The sequence below is a fragment of the Zeugodacus cucurbitae genome, chromosome 4 (genome assembly GCF_028554725.1).
Source record: "Zeugodacus cucurbitae isolate PBARC_wt_2022May chromosome 4, idZeuCucr1.2, whole genome shotgun sequence".
NCBI classification, from domain to species: Eukaryota; Metazoa; Arthropoda; class Insecta; order Diptera; family Tephritidae; genus Zeugodacus; species Zeugodacus cucurbitae.
The window spans coordinates 37,114,575-37,127,965 of NC_071669.1; the positions used below are offsets into that span (position 1 = coordinate 37,114,575).

Below are 13,391 nucleotides of genomic sequence, written 5' to 3' on the forward strand. Positions count from 1 at the left end.
CCGAAGAATCTATGCGAGAGCATCGTTTATAAGGTTCGCATATTCGAGTTGAAATGAAAATATCTGAATGTCACCAAAACGGTGAATTTGAATGAATGCATTTGTTCAGTTTTTATTCGTATATTTATTTCATGAACATATGTATGTATTAATGTATGTATGTATGTGTGTGCAACGAAGCATTAAAATGTATTCATTATTTATCTTAAAGTAGCTACATTTTTAATCAGTAGTACAAGCATCGCATATGCAATTCAGTTCACAATTTAATATACATATATATAGTTATAAATACAAACGATGATTAGATAGTATAAATGTTCGATAAATTTAACTTGCATATGTATGTATGTATATATCGAATATATATATATATATATATATATATAACAGTTTTCTTGCTCAATACATATATATGTATGTTTGTGTATGTAGTATATACCCTACTAGGTGAATATTTGTTGTTATTCAAACACATCAGAGCAATCCAATGTTGTTGTTTAAGATTTACGCAAAGCAAACGAGACGGAAAGTCGCCACAGCGACCTTCAGCAAGTGTCACTTGACAATACGAATTTAAGATATTTATTATAGAAATTTCGCTTTCGTTTGATAGTCACATTTATTCAATTTCAATATTTCATATGCCTTCAACCCGCCGGCGGGTGCTTTTCCCTCCACACAATAACTTCACGACCTGTTGCTCCTACTGCCGCTCCTGCCGCTTCCGCCGATGTTGGAAAAACTAACGGGGAGCATTCATTTCGCAAACTCTCAACAAAGAGTGGTAAGTGTGTGGAGAATTATTTTTAGGGTTATTAGTAATTTGTTGTTGTTATACATAAATTATGGTTATACATATATATATATGTGTTTGTGTTTTGGGTTGATGTATTTATTTTTTAGTTTACAATACAAACGAGAGCGCACCAGCACTTTTTGTTATGCATGTTTAAATACGATTTATTATTGGTTATAAATTAGTACTGTGCCATTTCCAGAGTGTGAAATAGTATTATTTTTATTATTTATTTATCAACAGCAACGGTGTGGCTTTTGGTCAGGGCGCCACAAGTTCAAAAAATGTATTAGTTAGTTAAAAATTAAGAAATCAATGATATCTGAGAGTCGCTTGTAACGACTATTGAATTCATTTGGGGCTCTTCATAAGTTTCACATTAAAAGTAGTTTATGTTTCATCCACACTTGGGACAATCTTTTTTTTAATTCAAACCACTTACAGCTAAAGCATAAAAACGGGCGTTTGACTTCATGCCGCCTTAAATGCATTTTATCGTTAGGATAAAGGATTACAATTAACATTTATGATCGTATTCAATTATAGCGTTGTGTTAGAAATAGGTAGACACATGGAAGCTGGGTTGGGCGTTAAGGGCGTTACTGACATAGGAAAAGGTCAAGAGTTCGTAGTATTGTATTATTTACTTTGCATAGCACGCAACGAAGTGAAGTTAATGATTAACAAGCCGAAGAACCACATAAAGTATGTAAATATATATATATATATGTAAATGTATTAGTAATCATTTTTCAACATGTTACAAATCAACCAACGATAACAGATAATTTTGACTATCGGACGCCGAAATAGATGCTGCATTTGAAGGTTTATAACAATAAATATTTATATTTTCGCAAATAAAGTCTTACATATTTACAAGTACTTAAATTTTGACCGAAAGCAAAATTTTATATTAATCCAACTATTTTAGTGTAAATTGCACAAGTTTTGAAAGTATTTGAATATTGATAACTCGGAAATAGCAAAATTTAGGAAATTCTCACTACCGTGGCTTAAGTGGTACGTCAAATAGCTGCGATCGTTCAACGCGCTTTATCTTATTAAGACATTTACAGTTTGAAATGGTACATTAACAGCCACGCAAACGAGGACTAATCTACTCCTTGACAGGCATGCTTTCATGCTCTGGCAATTGTAAAGTTGTAAATGCTTAAGGCTTAGTGCGCAATGTACAATTGTTGTTGTTTTCCCATGTAACAAATGAAATGATGAATTAGAAGTATGTGACTGCCACAATATTTTGTTTTGTTTACTTTTTCTCAGTTGTATATGTGCGAACTTCTATTTTGTAACAGCCCACGTTTCAACACTGCAATCGCTCACAGTTTTGTTTTGAGTTTAAAATGTTTATTTCCCTTTTTTGTTTCAAATCTTTTGATAACTTGTTGTCTTTGATTTTTACGGTATAGATTTTAATAGTAGGTAGATATTTCCGTTGATTTCATTACCCGCGAACTAAGATGACACCTTCCCATGCTTTTTCCCAACTCAAAGTCACTACCGTCAAAAAATTTCGATCTAAGTAAATGTGGAGTCTCTTCAATGTTGAACTGCTGCTTTAAACAGACAGCGAAACGAAGCTGTTGTATTGCGTGATGTTACGCTTCAAAATATCGGCGCAGAGACCAAGGACGCGCTCAAATCTGTAGAAGTAAAAGTAAAAAAATTAAAATAAATACGAAACAACTTTCAGTTATTTATAAACTTTATAAGATTAGATTAATATAAAACTTTATAAGATTAACTTTATAAATGAAATTACCTCGCTCTATCCAATTTAACACATTTTAGTGGTCCTCTTGCTACCACAGTGGCGGCTCTGGGACGATCCAATAACAAAGCGATCTCACCAAAGTAGTCACTCGGACCCAAACGACCAACTTCAGCGGGTTCATCTCCTTGCTATTAGGAGAAATAAAATGCAATCAGTTAAAATGTAGATGCAATTGTTGATAATAATATTTAGTTTACCTCGGCTCTTCGTTGGAGTACAACCGCGGTACCATCTAAAATAATGTAAAAGTCATCGCCTGGTTCACCTTGTTTGACAATTGTTTCGCCATCTTCGAATGACACTGGTTCCAATGCGTCAGCCACAGTAAGACGTTCCCATTTATCAAGACTCTCTGTAACATAAAAATATAATTATTGTCTTCATATGCTATATATGCTCACTTCAAAGCAAAATTAAGTAGTAACAAAAAAGGATATGGAATGAAATAATTATGTGAAAGCTGGACAGATGGAGAGTCGAGTACGTTGGCGACGAACAAATACAAATACAACTCCAGTCAAAATCTACAGCATTTTGATGGACATTTTACGCCCATTTTCAGAATACGGATGCATACCACCATGCAGGGTTAAGTCTTTGTATCTTATGAAAAGTTTTCATAAATATTACCGATCGAAACAGGCTTAGATCGCCCCTGGTCGGTTAAAATCCGAGTCAATTCAGGTAGAACCGGCTGTTGTGGGAATTAAATTACGCAACCTATATATGGGTGCAATGAACGCAGCTGGGGAAGCTTCAGACACCACTCTCCGGGCAGCCACAGGTTGCCTTTTGATATTTGCGGTCGAGCAACTACACAATGAGGCCCGTATGCTACCCGTGAAGGAGCAGAACTAAAGCTCTCCAAACAGTTTCAGTTGGGATGCTTTCGTAGAAATCATCCCTGCAGTCACTTGTTGGAAGCCGAGCCGCCTCCCAGAGCCATCAAGAGTACCTTCCTGAAATACGTCAAAATAGCGACCGGACTTCTGATGACAGACTTCGACAAATACTGAACGCCATTCATAGAGGAGCCATTTGTTAATCGACTTCATCGACTCCCTCTATGTGAATAGAGTACTTGGAGGTAAAACCTATTGCAGACACAGGGTTCGAGTTGCCTGGCGAAACTACAGTGACCCTCGTGCAATTGCGTTCTGTATATAGTAGCAGGTTAAACTCCTACTTATCCAGACTGAACCCCGACAGACCCAATATATGCCCTGCATGCAAAGAGTTCACACATGACACTAACCACCTTTCTCTCGTTTTCGGGGCTTCCCGTTAGATGACTTCGATGACAATTTGTTTAGGCTTGCCGGTTCAGGCAGGTTTGAGTAACAACAACTACGAAACGCTTTCATATTGCTCTATTAAGATATCTCATAGATTAAAGCAAACTCAGAATATTCGTTTTGACCATATCTTCAGACCGATTGCAGGATATTCTCTTGCGGACTAACTGACAACTCAATTAATTCTTCGTGGAAAATTAAAATATCTGTCATATCGTGATGCTGTTAAATCACAACTTTTTAGCGCCAGAGAAGATCTTGACGGTATAACATAGCTTGTTAAATTCCAGTACATTGGGTGTTCGGCGTACTTAATAAGCAAAATAATAAAAATGTTCAAAAATTGGGCCTCTCAACCGGAAATTTTTAGCGCTATTCGCGGCCTGAAATATTTTTTAAATCTAAATGACAAACCCGTATCTTTATAATAAAGCTTAATTCTTGGCCCTAGCATTAATTTTTCTTCGATTGATTTCTTCATAAAACATTCCTTTTCGACTGGATTAACTAATATAAAGCTGATATTTTGCATTTACAAGGTTACGACAATAATTCGAAGGACTTCAATCTAACTTACCCAAAATTGACACACGCGATAAGAATTCTTCGTACATTTTCCTTTTGCGTATAGTTGAGCCCATAAGAATTCGGCGATAGGAATCGCGATCGATGCCCCACAATTTGACATCGGTTTTAGCTCGCACAGTGGCGGCACGTGGTGTGCCATAGATGAGCGCCAACTCACCGAAACTGCCACCCTCGCCGATTGTTGTAACCAATTCGGAATTCACAAATACCTGCACAAAGGTAAAATTTAAACTCACAGAAAATATGTTACTTTTCTTTGCGTGGTACATACCTCAACCTCGCCGTGGTCAATAACATAGAAATTGTCACCCTCGTCTCCTTGCTGAATAATGTTCTCGCCCATTAAATGCGTAACTGGAAACATGGCGTCGAAAATGTCCGAACGCTCATTTTCATCCAAATGCGAAAATAGGACGTTTTTGGCGATCGCCTTGGAGAGCGCGGCCATTGTTTTGTAATCCTTAGGGACGACTTTCTTCACATAACTTGTGGCGTCTTCTTCGGTGACCGGCTCGGCTGAGATGCCGCCACGTCGTCGCACTGGCGGGGCGGCCGTTTGTGGCATTGGACTGAGATCTTCGAAATCATCTGGACTCGTCACCTGTTTATGGGCGTCAAGCTTTACTTGTTCCTGCAATTGCAATAAAATATATATTATATGAATGAGTATATCAAATGCTACGAAAGGATAACGATAATAATGGCAAAGAAATACAAATGCTTCTGAATACAAATACTCGTAAAGAAATGCATTAATATATAATAATAAATGCATACGTAATACTATAATATGAGTAAACAGTTCATCAAATAGAATAAATTGCTTATTGTTTAAACTGATTAGTAAATCGCTTATGTAATTAAAGCGCGGCTGACGTAAGTATACTTGTAATAGATTTAACGTCAATATTTACGTTAAATGAAGCACTACTATTTATGAATAGAAATACTCGAATTTGCATACCCTGCAGGAAAATCGAATTAATATGAACTAGTGGAAACAAATCTGACATTTTTTCACAAAAAAATTTACACTTCTTTGCAAGGAGATTTATATTTATTCCATTTATCAAATAAAAAATGTTTCTACGGTGCGGTGCGGGTCGCCGATTTTCGAAGCGGATTCTTCTAAATTATTTATAAATATTTCAACATAACCTCTAAGCAACACATTAAGATATGGAAGGACACATTTGATATAGAAAATATGATGTCAGTACCAGAGAGCTGCAACGGGTATATCATTTTCGTGCACACTCGAATGTCCACTCTGATTTTGTTTGATCAAACTTTTCGGTATGAATACACGTATTGATCGCTTGGAGACATGTTCAAAACGAACGAGCCTTTCGCGACACTCGAAACACAAGCATATATGCTTGTTTTAACAGAGTGCCGAGTTGACACTCGTTTGTGAACGAGCTGGAACTCTAACCCGATCGTATTGAATGTGATCGAGTCACACACGAGTGTGCACAAAATTTGAGAATATGTATGTATGTAATTGGCAGTCATGCTATTATTGCGTAGTGATTGTCAACGATTAGTGGTTTTGTTTGTTTTGTTTACTTTTTATAATTCATAATGACAACGATAGAAAATTTCTGTTGTGAGAACATTTCCAATGGCACAAACACCTTATCTGGTCTACACCTGAAATTTGTGATTTAAAAAAAATTAAAATATTTTAGTGCAATGAAATGTTTTTTATTTATGATTTATAAATTAATAAATAAAATAAGTCTTGAGTGAATTCTATTCTTAAATTGAATTATTCTTTTATAATATGTACTATGTACGTCTAATATTCAAATTATTCAACCAAAAAAGCTAAGACAGAACGCGTCATCCCGACGACATATGTACATACATATGTGTGTACGTATGTTTATCTATTATTTTTTGGTTTTCGAGTGCCACTCGAGTGTGTTAATCACAATCAACACGTGCACGACACACCCGAAAATATAATATACATAAAATCCGAGTTTGCTGCTTGAACTCGAACATAGGAGCGTCGTGATTGTTCGTTTGCGTTATTTTCGCTTCGGGTTCCAAACTCGATCGAACACGTGTTTGAAGAGTGTTACGACACACTCGTACCGAATTTAAGCTAGTGTGATTGAACACACTTGAACATACCCGAAGCTGCTCTCTGGTCAGTACCCTCTACTGTAGAATCTTCCATTCAAACGAATTTTTGGGTTAAATGAATGAAATTTCTTTGAGTTTTTCAGTTTCGGATCACTGATCATTAAAAATGTTTCAGTTTGAAACAAGAAAGAAGAAACAAGTTTTTTTTAATAAAATATGGTTTTTTTCTCCGGCAAGTGATTGAAATTGTCCTCAAACACCGGTGTTTTCAGGCGTTACTGTGATAATCTGAACGGAACGCATATTTTGTGCTGACACGGCTACGACCGAACTCGAATAAAGAACATATTTGTCGAAACATTTATTAATCTTATCTATTGTTTTGGATCAATGGTGTTTTTCCCTTCAGGAAAAATGTTTCATCAAAACGCGATATTCACTTCCTTCCATTGTAAAAATAGATAACAGATATGACTTTTGAGTCCATGTAGTAGGTAAAGGCTCATGAAAGTGATTAATCCACCGACAACGCAACTCGACAATAGTGTTTTTAAAACGAAAGTAATGGAATTTCAAATTGTTTACAGGTCGACATTTTGGAAGATGTTTTGGGTAGGAGGCTCAAAATAGATTATTCCAAATAAAACTGAAAAATTCGACGCTCAGACACCTTACAGACACCAAGAGACACTTATTGCCCTTCGGGCACGTGCTTATAAAAATTCAATCTTCCAACAATTTCACATATTTTAGAAGATTTAGCGCGATCATAATGGACCTGTTGCCTGGATTTACTTATAATCACAGGAGTGCTGGGTATTTTATGAACAATACTATACCGGAAATGGAGGGTAAAGAAAAATATAGGAGGATAAGCAGAATAAAATAAATATTTAAGACTTTTCCTACTGACCCAAGTGCACCATCAAGTAAAGAAAATTGTCAGAAGCTGAATCAATGATGGAACTCTGTGGCAAATGGGACCGGATATCAGAGCACAAAGCGTATACGCCCCGTGGCACCAAATGGTAAATGTCGATAGCAAACCTCTGTTAACCAATCTGTCACAACGAGTTTATCATGGCACATTCATTGCCTTTTATTATTATTTCACTTTAAATTGAAAGACGGCAGCGGAAATCAAAGCGAAATTGACAACACCGCGCGCGCCCCGAATGCCCCGCCATAGCCAACGTGCTAAGCAAATTCTTTTGTACATCAACACACATTCATATGTATACGTACATATGTATATGAGATATGCAAATATGCTGAGTTTATGTAGAGCGTAGGCGCTTAAAATGCACATTTGCAAAGCATTCTGAAGAGTCAGCATACATTTGAAATTTGTACATCTCTTCGCTTTCGCTTTGCCTACGTTTCCACGTGACGTTAATAATTAAGTTGTTGCGCCAACAACAAAAGAACCCACAAATGGATGTATTTATGTATATATGTATGTGATTGAGTATATATTTTACATATATGCTAATTGTGAAAGGTGCGGATGTGAGTGAATGTTTTACATACGCTCAGAACCCTTGGTATGTATGCTCCCAACCTTGCGTTCTAAATGTTACGCAGCTTTGCATTGGAGGCAGCTACGTACCGAACTTGGGTGCGAGCTAATAGCAATTCACCACCAATAATTACCGAAGGCTGACACGATTTAGGTGCTTGAAATTCAGACTGGACACATTTCCCAAAAACTATATTATCGAAATGAAAAAATATACTCAAAGAGCGTGGAATAAATGTCAAAGAAATGGCGAATTATATAAAAAAGACAAGACGACCTATAATTTAGCTTCAGATACTCTCTAGTCCTCTATAATGTACATTAGAGTTTGTGGCGCAGCAATTATGACCATAAATCTAGAGTACTCATGCTCGACTACTATTGCGACATTTCCACATTACTCGTGGGTAATTTTACATTTTAAAAAAGACATAGGGTTCTTGGGTCAATTTCCCCACTTTTTTCCCTGCTATATATGCTTTGGTATTAACAAAGTAAAATGAAATTGTTGTTGTCTTTTAATTAAAAAAACGTAGTTGTAGAACGGAATGCGCTCATTACGGTCCACAGCCAATTAAAGTCAACGTTATGAGTGTATGTATATACTCAGGTGGGTTGTCGGGGTGTGCATGGAATTACTTGGCAGATTGTGTTTATTGCTATTATTGACGCTATGTATGTATGTAGGTGTGTGTGTGTGTGTAGCTGTTTACAAATACATTGTAAAACTTTACAAGCAATAATCTTTTTGTGTCGCGCTGTAACACGTACAATATTGCAAGTAACATTTTTTCCTTTCCGCAATTCTGCTTTAATTGTTGGTACACATACATATACACAGTTATTTGTCACATGCTCATACGCGATCCAAAACAAAATAATTAAAATGGACAGGTAAATCACGAAAACTATGTACTGTATATGGTTATTAAACATAAAGAAAATAATAAAGATTATTTATATTCATGAAAATATCTGTTCCTATACGAGAATATGAATCACGTATACGCCCTGTAGAGCATCTATTGTACAGACCTGGCTTAAACACACCTTATTCCAGCCGACTGCGGACAGTTCAAATATAAATGTCATATGAATTAGTTTTAGAATATGGTTGATTTCGTGTCAAATACAAATCAGATAAATTTTGGTTAGTATATTTATTATCCATTACAGAAGTTATAGAAGTAAGGCTATTAGATCCTCAATTCTACATAAAGAAGACGTTGGTTGGGCTGTTAAAATTATCGTACGACGCACTGAGGCCTTTAGGAAGTCCATTGCGACTCCACCGGAGCTAGAATCCCTTCACACTACCATGTCGCTCTGAACCATCCTGTGGTCTTAATAAATTAATCAATTCTTTAAGAATCTTAAAAGAATTTATATAAATTCTAAGTTTATTTTAACTACAAATTATATTTTAGATTGATTATTCCCAAGACGTTCAGTTCCCTTGTCGCTTTTAAACTGATATCACTAAAGTGAACTTACAGTGGTGTCCAGAATAATCAATGCTCATAACGAATAAACCAATTTTTTCTAAAATATTGTTTTCGAAATTTTCTTTACATTTTCCAAAGTAGGTTTAAATGTATGTTTACAAAGACTACGAAAAATATTATTTAACGTCCAGCGTCCAACTCAATCTTATCTATTAGCATAATGATGCATATTAGATATGTTTCCAAGACTTTGTAAACGTTGTTGATAACATAAACGCGTTAAAGTAAAAATGAACAAGTGTTAAAGTTCTAATATTAATAATTTGATGGTGAAAAGCAACATTGTCGTGACGAAAAGAACTGTTAGAACCTCAAAAACATAACAAATGGCTGTCGACGGCGAAGGCTATTGGGGATTCATTAACTAAATAAATGAATATTTATATACCGTTAAAATGTTCACGGTCGATATTAATGGGCCTCAAGCCGATGAGATGAGTGGCCGTTAAACTAGCTATTAAATGCTTCGGCAATAATTTATCAGCTTTCATTGCCTTCATCAAATGTAAACGAATGCCCCGACATCACGTCAATTGTCGACCGCGGAGTCGTAAAACTATCAGTAGATATGTAAACATGTAAACAAGCCCGCAAGTAGTGTGCGAACTTGCGCTTCACTTCGTTTTTATTACACCGGGTGATTGCTGGTGATGAATTTGGTTGCAATTTGATTCCACATCATTTGAGGGGGAGTTGTGAGAACGAATATGTATTTTGTATGTATTTTTTCAATTGATTGTACATTTTAATAGTTTTGTGTGCGATATTATGATTAATGGGTCTCAATCGGTGGTCCATCAGTCCACTCTAAAACTGTAAAATTGTAAATTTAATCTCATATCCTAGAGCGAAGAACTTTCATAGAACGATTGGCTGATTTACAGCTCTAATTATTGTTATTTGAATAGCAAAATAATGATTCTAAGCACCCCAGAGGCTGGCACTGGAATGGTTTTTGGTCAATTCCATAATTGCAATTTAGTTATGGATTGTCCAGTTCAATCCTCCTACCCCAATTCCATTGAAAACTTTTGGTCTAATATTGGAAAACATGGTGAGGAATTAAGAGGTTGGAAAAGCAAATTTTTTCTTCCAACAACACATTTCAAGTATAAATCTTTGGGCAACTTACAGAAGAGGCCACCAGTTTTAATACCTCCCACACCTCACTGCTAATTACTTGTCCGCATTTGTATGTAGTATATACATATGGAGATATTTTACAATTTTAGGTTTTATTTTGAGCCGTTACGACCAATTGCCACACCATTCTAATTTTTCTCTGCAGTTGACAGTATTGACACAACTTGAGGTCACCACACCACACCTCACAGCTCATACGCCACTAAATGAAAACAGACGATTTCAACCGCACATTCGTGGTTAAAATTTTCCGTTATACCATTTGAGTACTCATACATTCCTCATGGCCTTATATACAAATATTAGTATATAGATATGTACATATATATGTATGTATGTGGGTGTATACAAGTGTTGCTCCAATGAAATATGTTGGTAGCTAAAACAATGCTATGTAATTCTGAGCATGAGTAAATACTCATTTGTTGGCGAAAAGACGGCCAAATCTTTTCACATAGTTAGTTAGCTTATAGCACAACAATAAAGTGCGTGCTGCCCTTAAGCGCGCTCTGTTTTATGGATGGTTAAAATTTTGGCAAGTGCTATGAAAACAAAGTATATACAAGTGTGGTTTATTAGCGGTAGAAGGAAATACTTAGGAAAACATCGAAAGTGAAATAAACACATACAGTATCAGACAAAAAAACGGGACACTTACTTTTTGAAACTTTACTTCACATTGATGTAGCATTGACAAATCAAACTCTATTACACAAGTGGATATTAATTATATTAAGTACATAGTACATAGTATTATATTAAGTACATTATTCAGTTATAATAAAACGTTTTTATTTTCTTTCTTTATTATAAAACAATTTGTTTTTAAATGAAATCAAAAAATCCCTAATTTCTAGAGTGTCCGCCACTGTATACGCTCTTCTCCACGTATGCTCAAAATACATGTTCTTCTTCTAATTTATGTAATGTTATTCTTCGTATGTGAAACACGAAGAAACTGCTCAGACCAGAATTTTACACGCAATAACTTAAAACCACCGCACAATTAGCTTGTTGTAAAAGCCTTCTTTATTAATGTGCAGCTAAAGTGGAAACCAACTGAATCGCGGAAGTGTGGCACACCTTAGTGATTTTTAACAGACTAAACAGCTATTCATCATCATACAATGCATTTATAGTTCGATTATTGTATATTTATTGCATTCCATATGCGCTTGTGTTCATTTTATGCGTTTCAATCAAATTAAATATATACATACGAAATATATGTGAATATGTAAATGTTATGTGGATATATCCATGCACTAGGTCTGATCGAGACGCACGAAAAATCGATTGTTGTCTTACAGTACGCTGCTAACCTTACCTAGAGTACTGACACAGACAATTGATCGATCGTTTTTCGGTTATTTTTATTTACAATAGAAAAAAGGAGATTTCGTGTTTTGATATTCATCCTGGTGGGAAGACGCGAAACATTGCCTTAATATTTGTTACGGCAAGACAATAGTTGGCAAGGTTTTAACAAGTATTTTGTGGGATTCACATGGAATTTCTCTATCGCCGACCTCAGATATTGTAATCTCAAAGTTAGGCCTCATGTATATTTTTATATGATAATGTTTATCATGTTAACATATTAAACCACTGAGTATTTAAGTACAAAAAAAAAAAAAAATAACAGTCATTTATGACCTCAAAAGTAAGACTGTAGAGCCAAAGAAAAGTGAAATGTTTACTGCGGATATGATTGATATATGCCATATTAATTATTAGTTTAGATTACAAATACTGCTGCTCAGTATATACATACGTTTCTACAATGTATCGATTGTTTGAATTCAGCAGTATTCAATCAATCTGATGAAAGCACTTCTGAAATTTGTTTACAGTTCAAACTTTACAAAATAAAATATTTGGAGGTTATGGTAGTGTTATCTTTTCTCTCTTGGAAAAAAATGTAACCAATATATATTTTATATGCAAAAAGAGATCGCCATTTGGTACCATTTAATGATTCTCAATTCAAATAATGCGGAAAAATATATTTAAAATATTTGACCATTTCGACTTGTACTACATAGAACTAACAGAATCTTTATTTCAAGCACTTTGGAATTTCAAAAACAAGTTTTTCTAGTTTTGACGCCACGATCTTTGCGCCACAAGTCGCTCCTGTAATTAGCGCATAAATGTCAATTGTAAAAAGTCTACAAATCTCGTGTAGAAATTAATGATGCATGGAAATAATGTTCCTATGTGCATACGTATCTGAATTTTTAATTTGTTATAAATTTTAAGATGTGCGTGCAAATTAAGTTAGCGTATTTGCTCAAAGAGTAAATTTGTTGTGACATTAACACTTTAGCTTTGATTAAATATTTGAATCTATGCGCACAAACCCATGCACATAAAACATTTCAATAGAAAGTGATAAAATTAAGGTGGCCAAAAGTAATCCCTAAGAACTTTTAAAGTAAATATGTTGATGCTAATCATAAAAGAATATTTCTTTTCACAACTTCTTTCTCAACTCAATAGAATGGAGGTTGCTTTATTAGAAGTATCCAATGATAAAATTTACTCTGTTCGTTAATTTGATTCAGATCAAACTCGCTTGACTGATTACTAGGCTAAATTTATTATACCAATACTTCATCAACAAAATATTAGTATTATTCCATTCTTA

General features: G+C 35.1%; 1 protein-coding gene across 3 annotated transcripts in view; it reads right to left on the reverse strand.

Moving 5' to 3' along the window:
• Window positions 1-348: 348 nt before the first annotated feature.
• The window catches only part of LOC105211561 (cAMP-dependent protein kinase type I regulatory subunit), a 42,794-nt gene continuing 29,751 nt past the window's right edge, over window positions 349-13,391 (reverse strand). For all 3 annotated transcript variants that reach the window (XM_054229635.1, XM_011183065.3, XM_029039833.2), the window contains 5 exons: window positions 4,752-5,111; window positions 4,470-4,689; window positions 2,795-2,949; window positions 2,586-2,725; window positions 349-2,466 (listed from right to left, as the gene is read on the reverse strand). In XM_054229635.1, coding sequence (XP_054085610.1) covers window positions 2,382-2,466; window positions 2,586-2,725; window positions 2,795-2,949; window positions 4,470-4,689; window positions 4,752-5,111 — 960 coding nt within the window. In that variant the 3' untranslated portion in view covers window positions 349-2,381. The remainder of the gene's footprint in view (window positions 2,467-2,585; window positions 2,726-2,794; window positions 2,950-4,469; window positions 4,690-4,751; window positions 5,112-13,391) is intronic.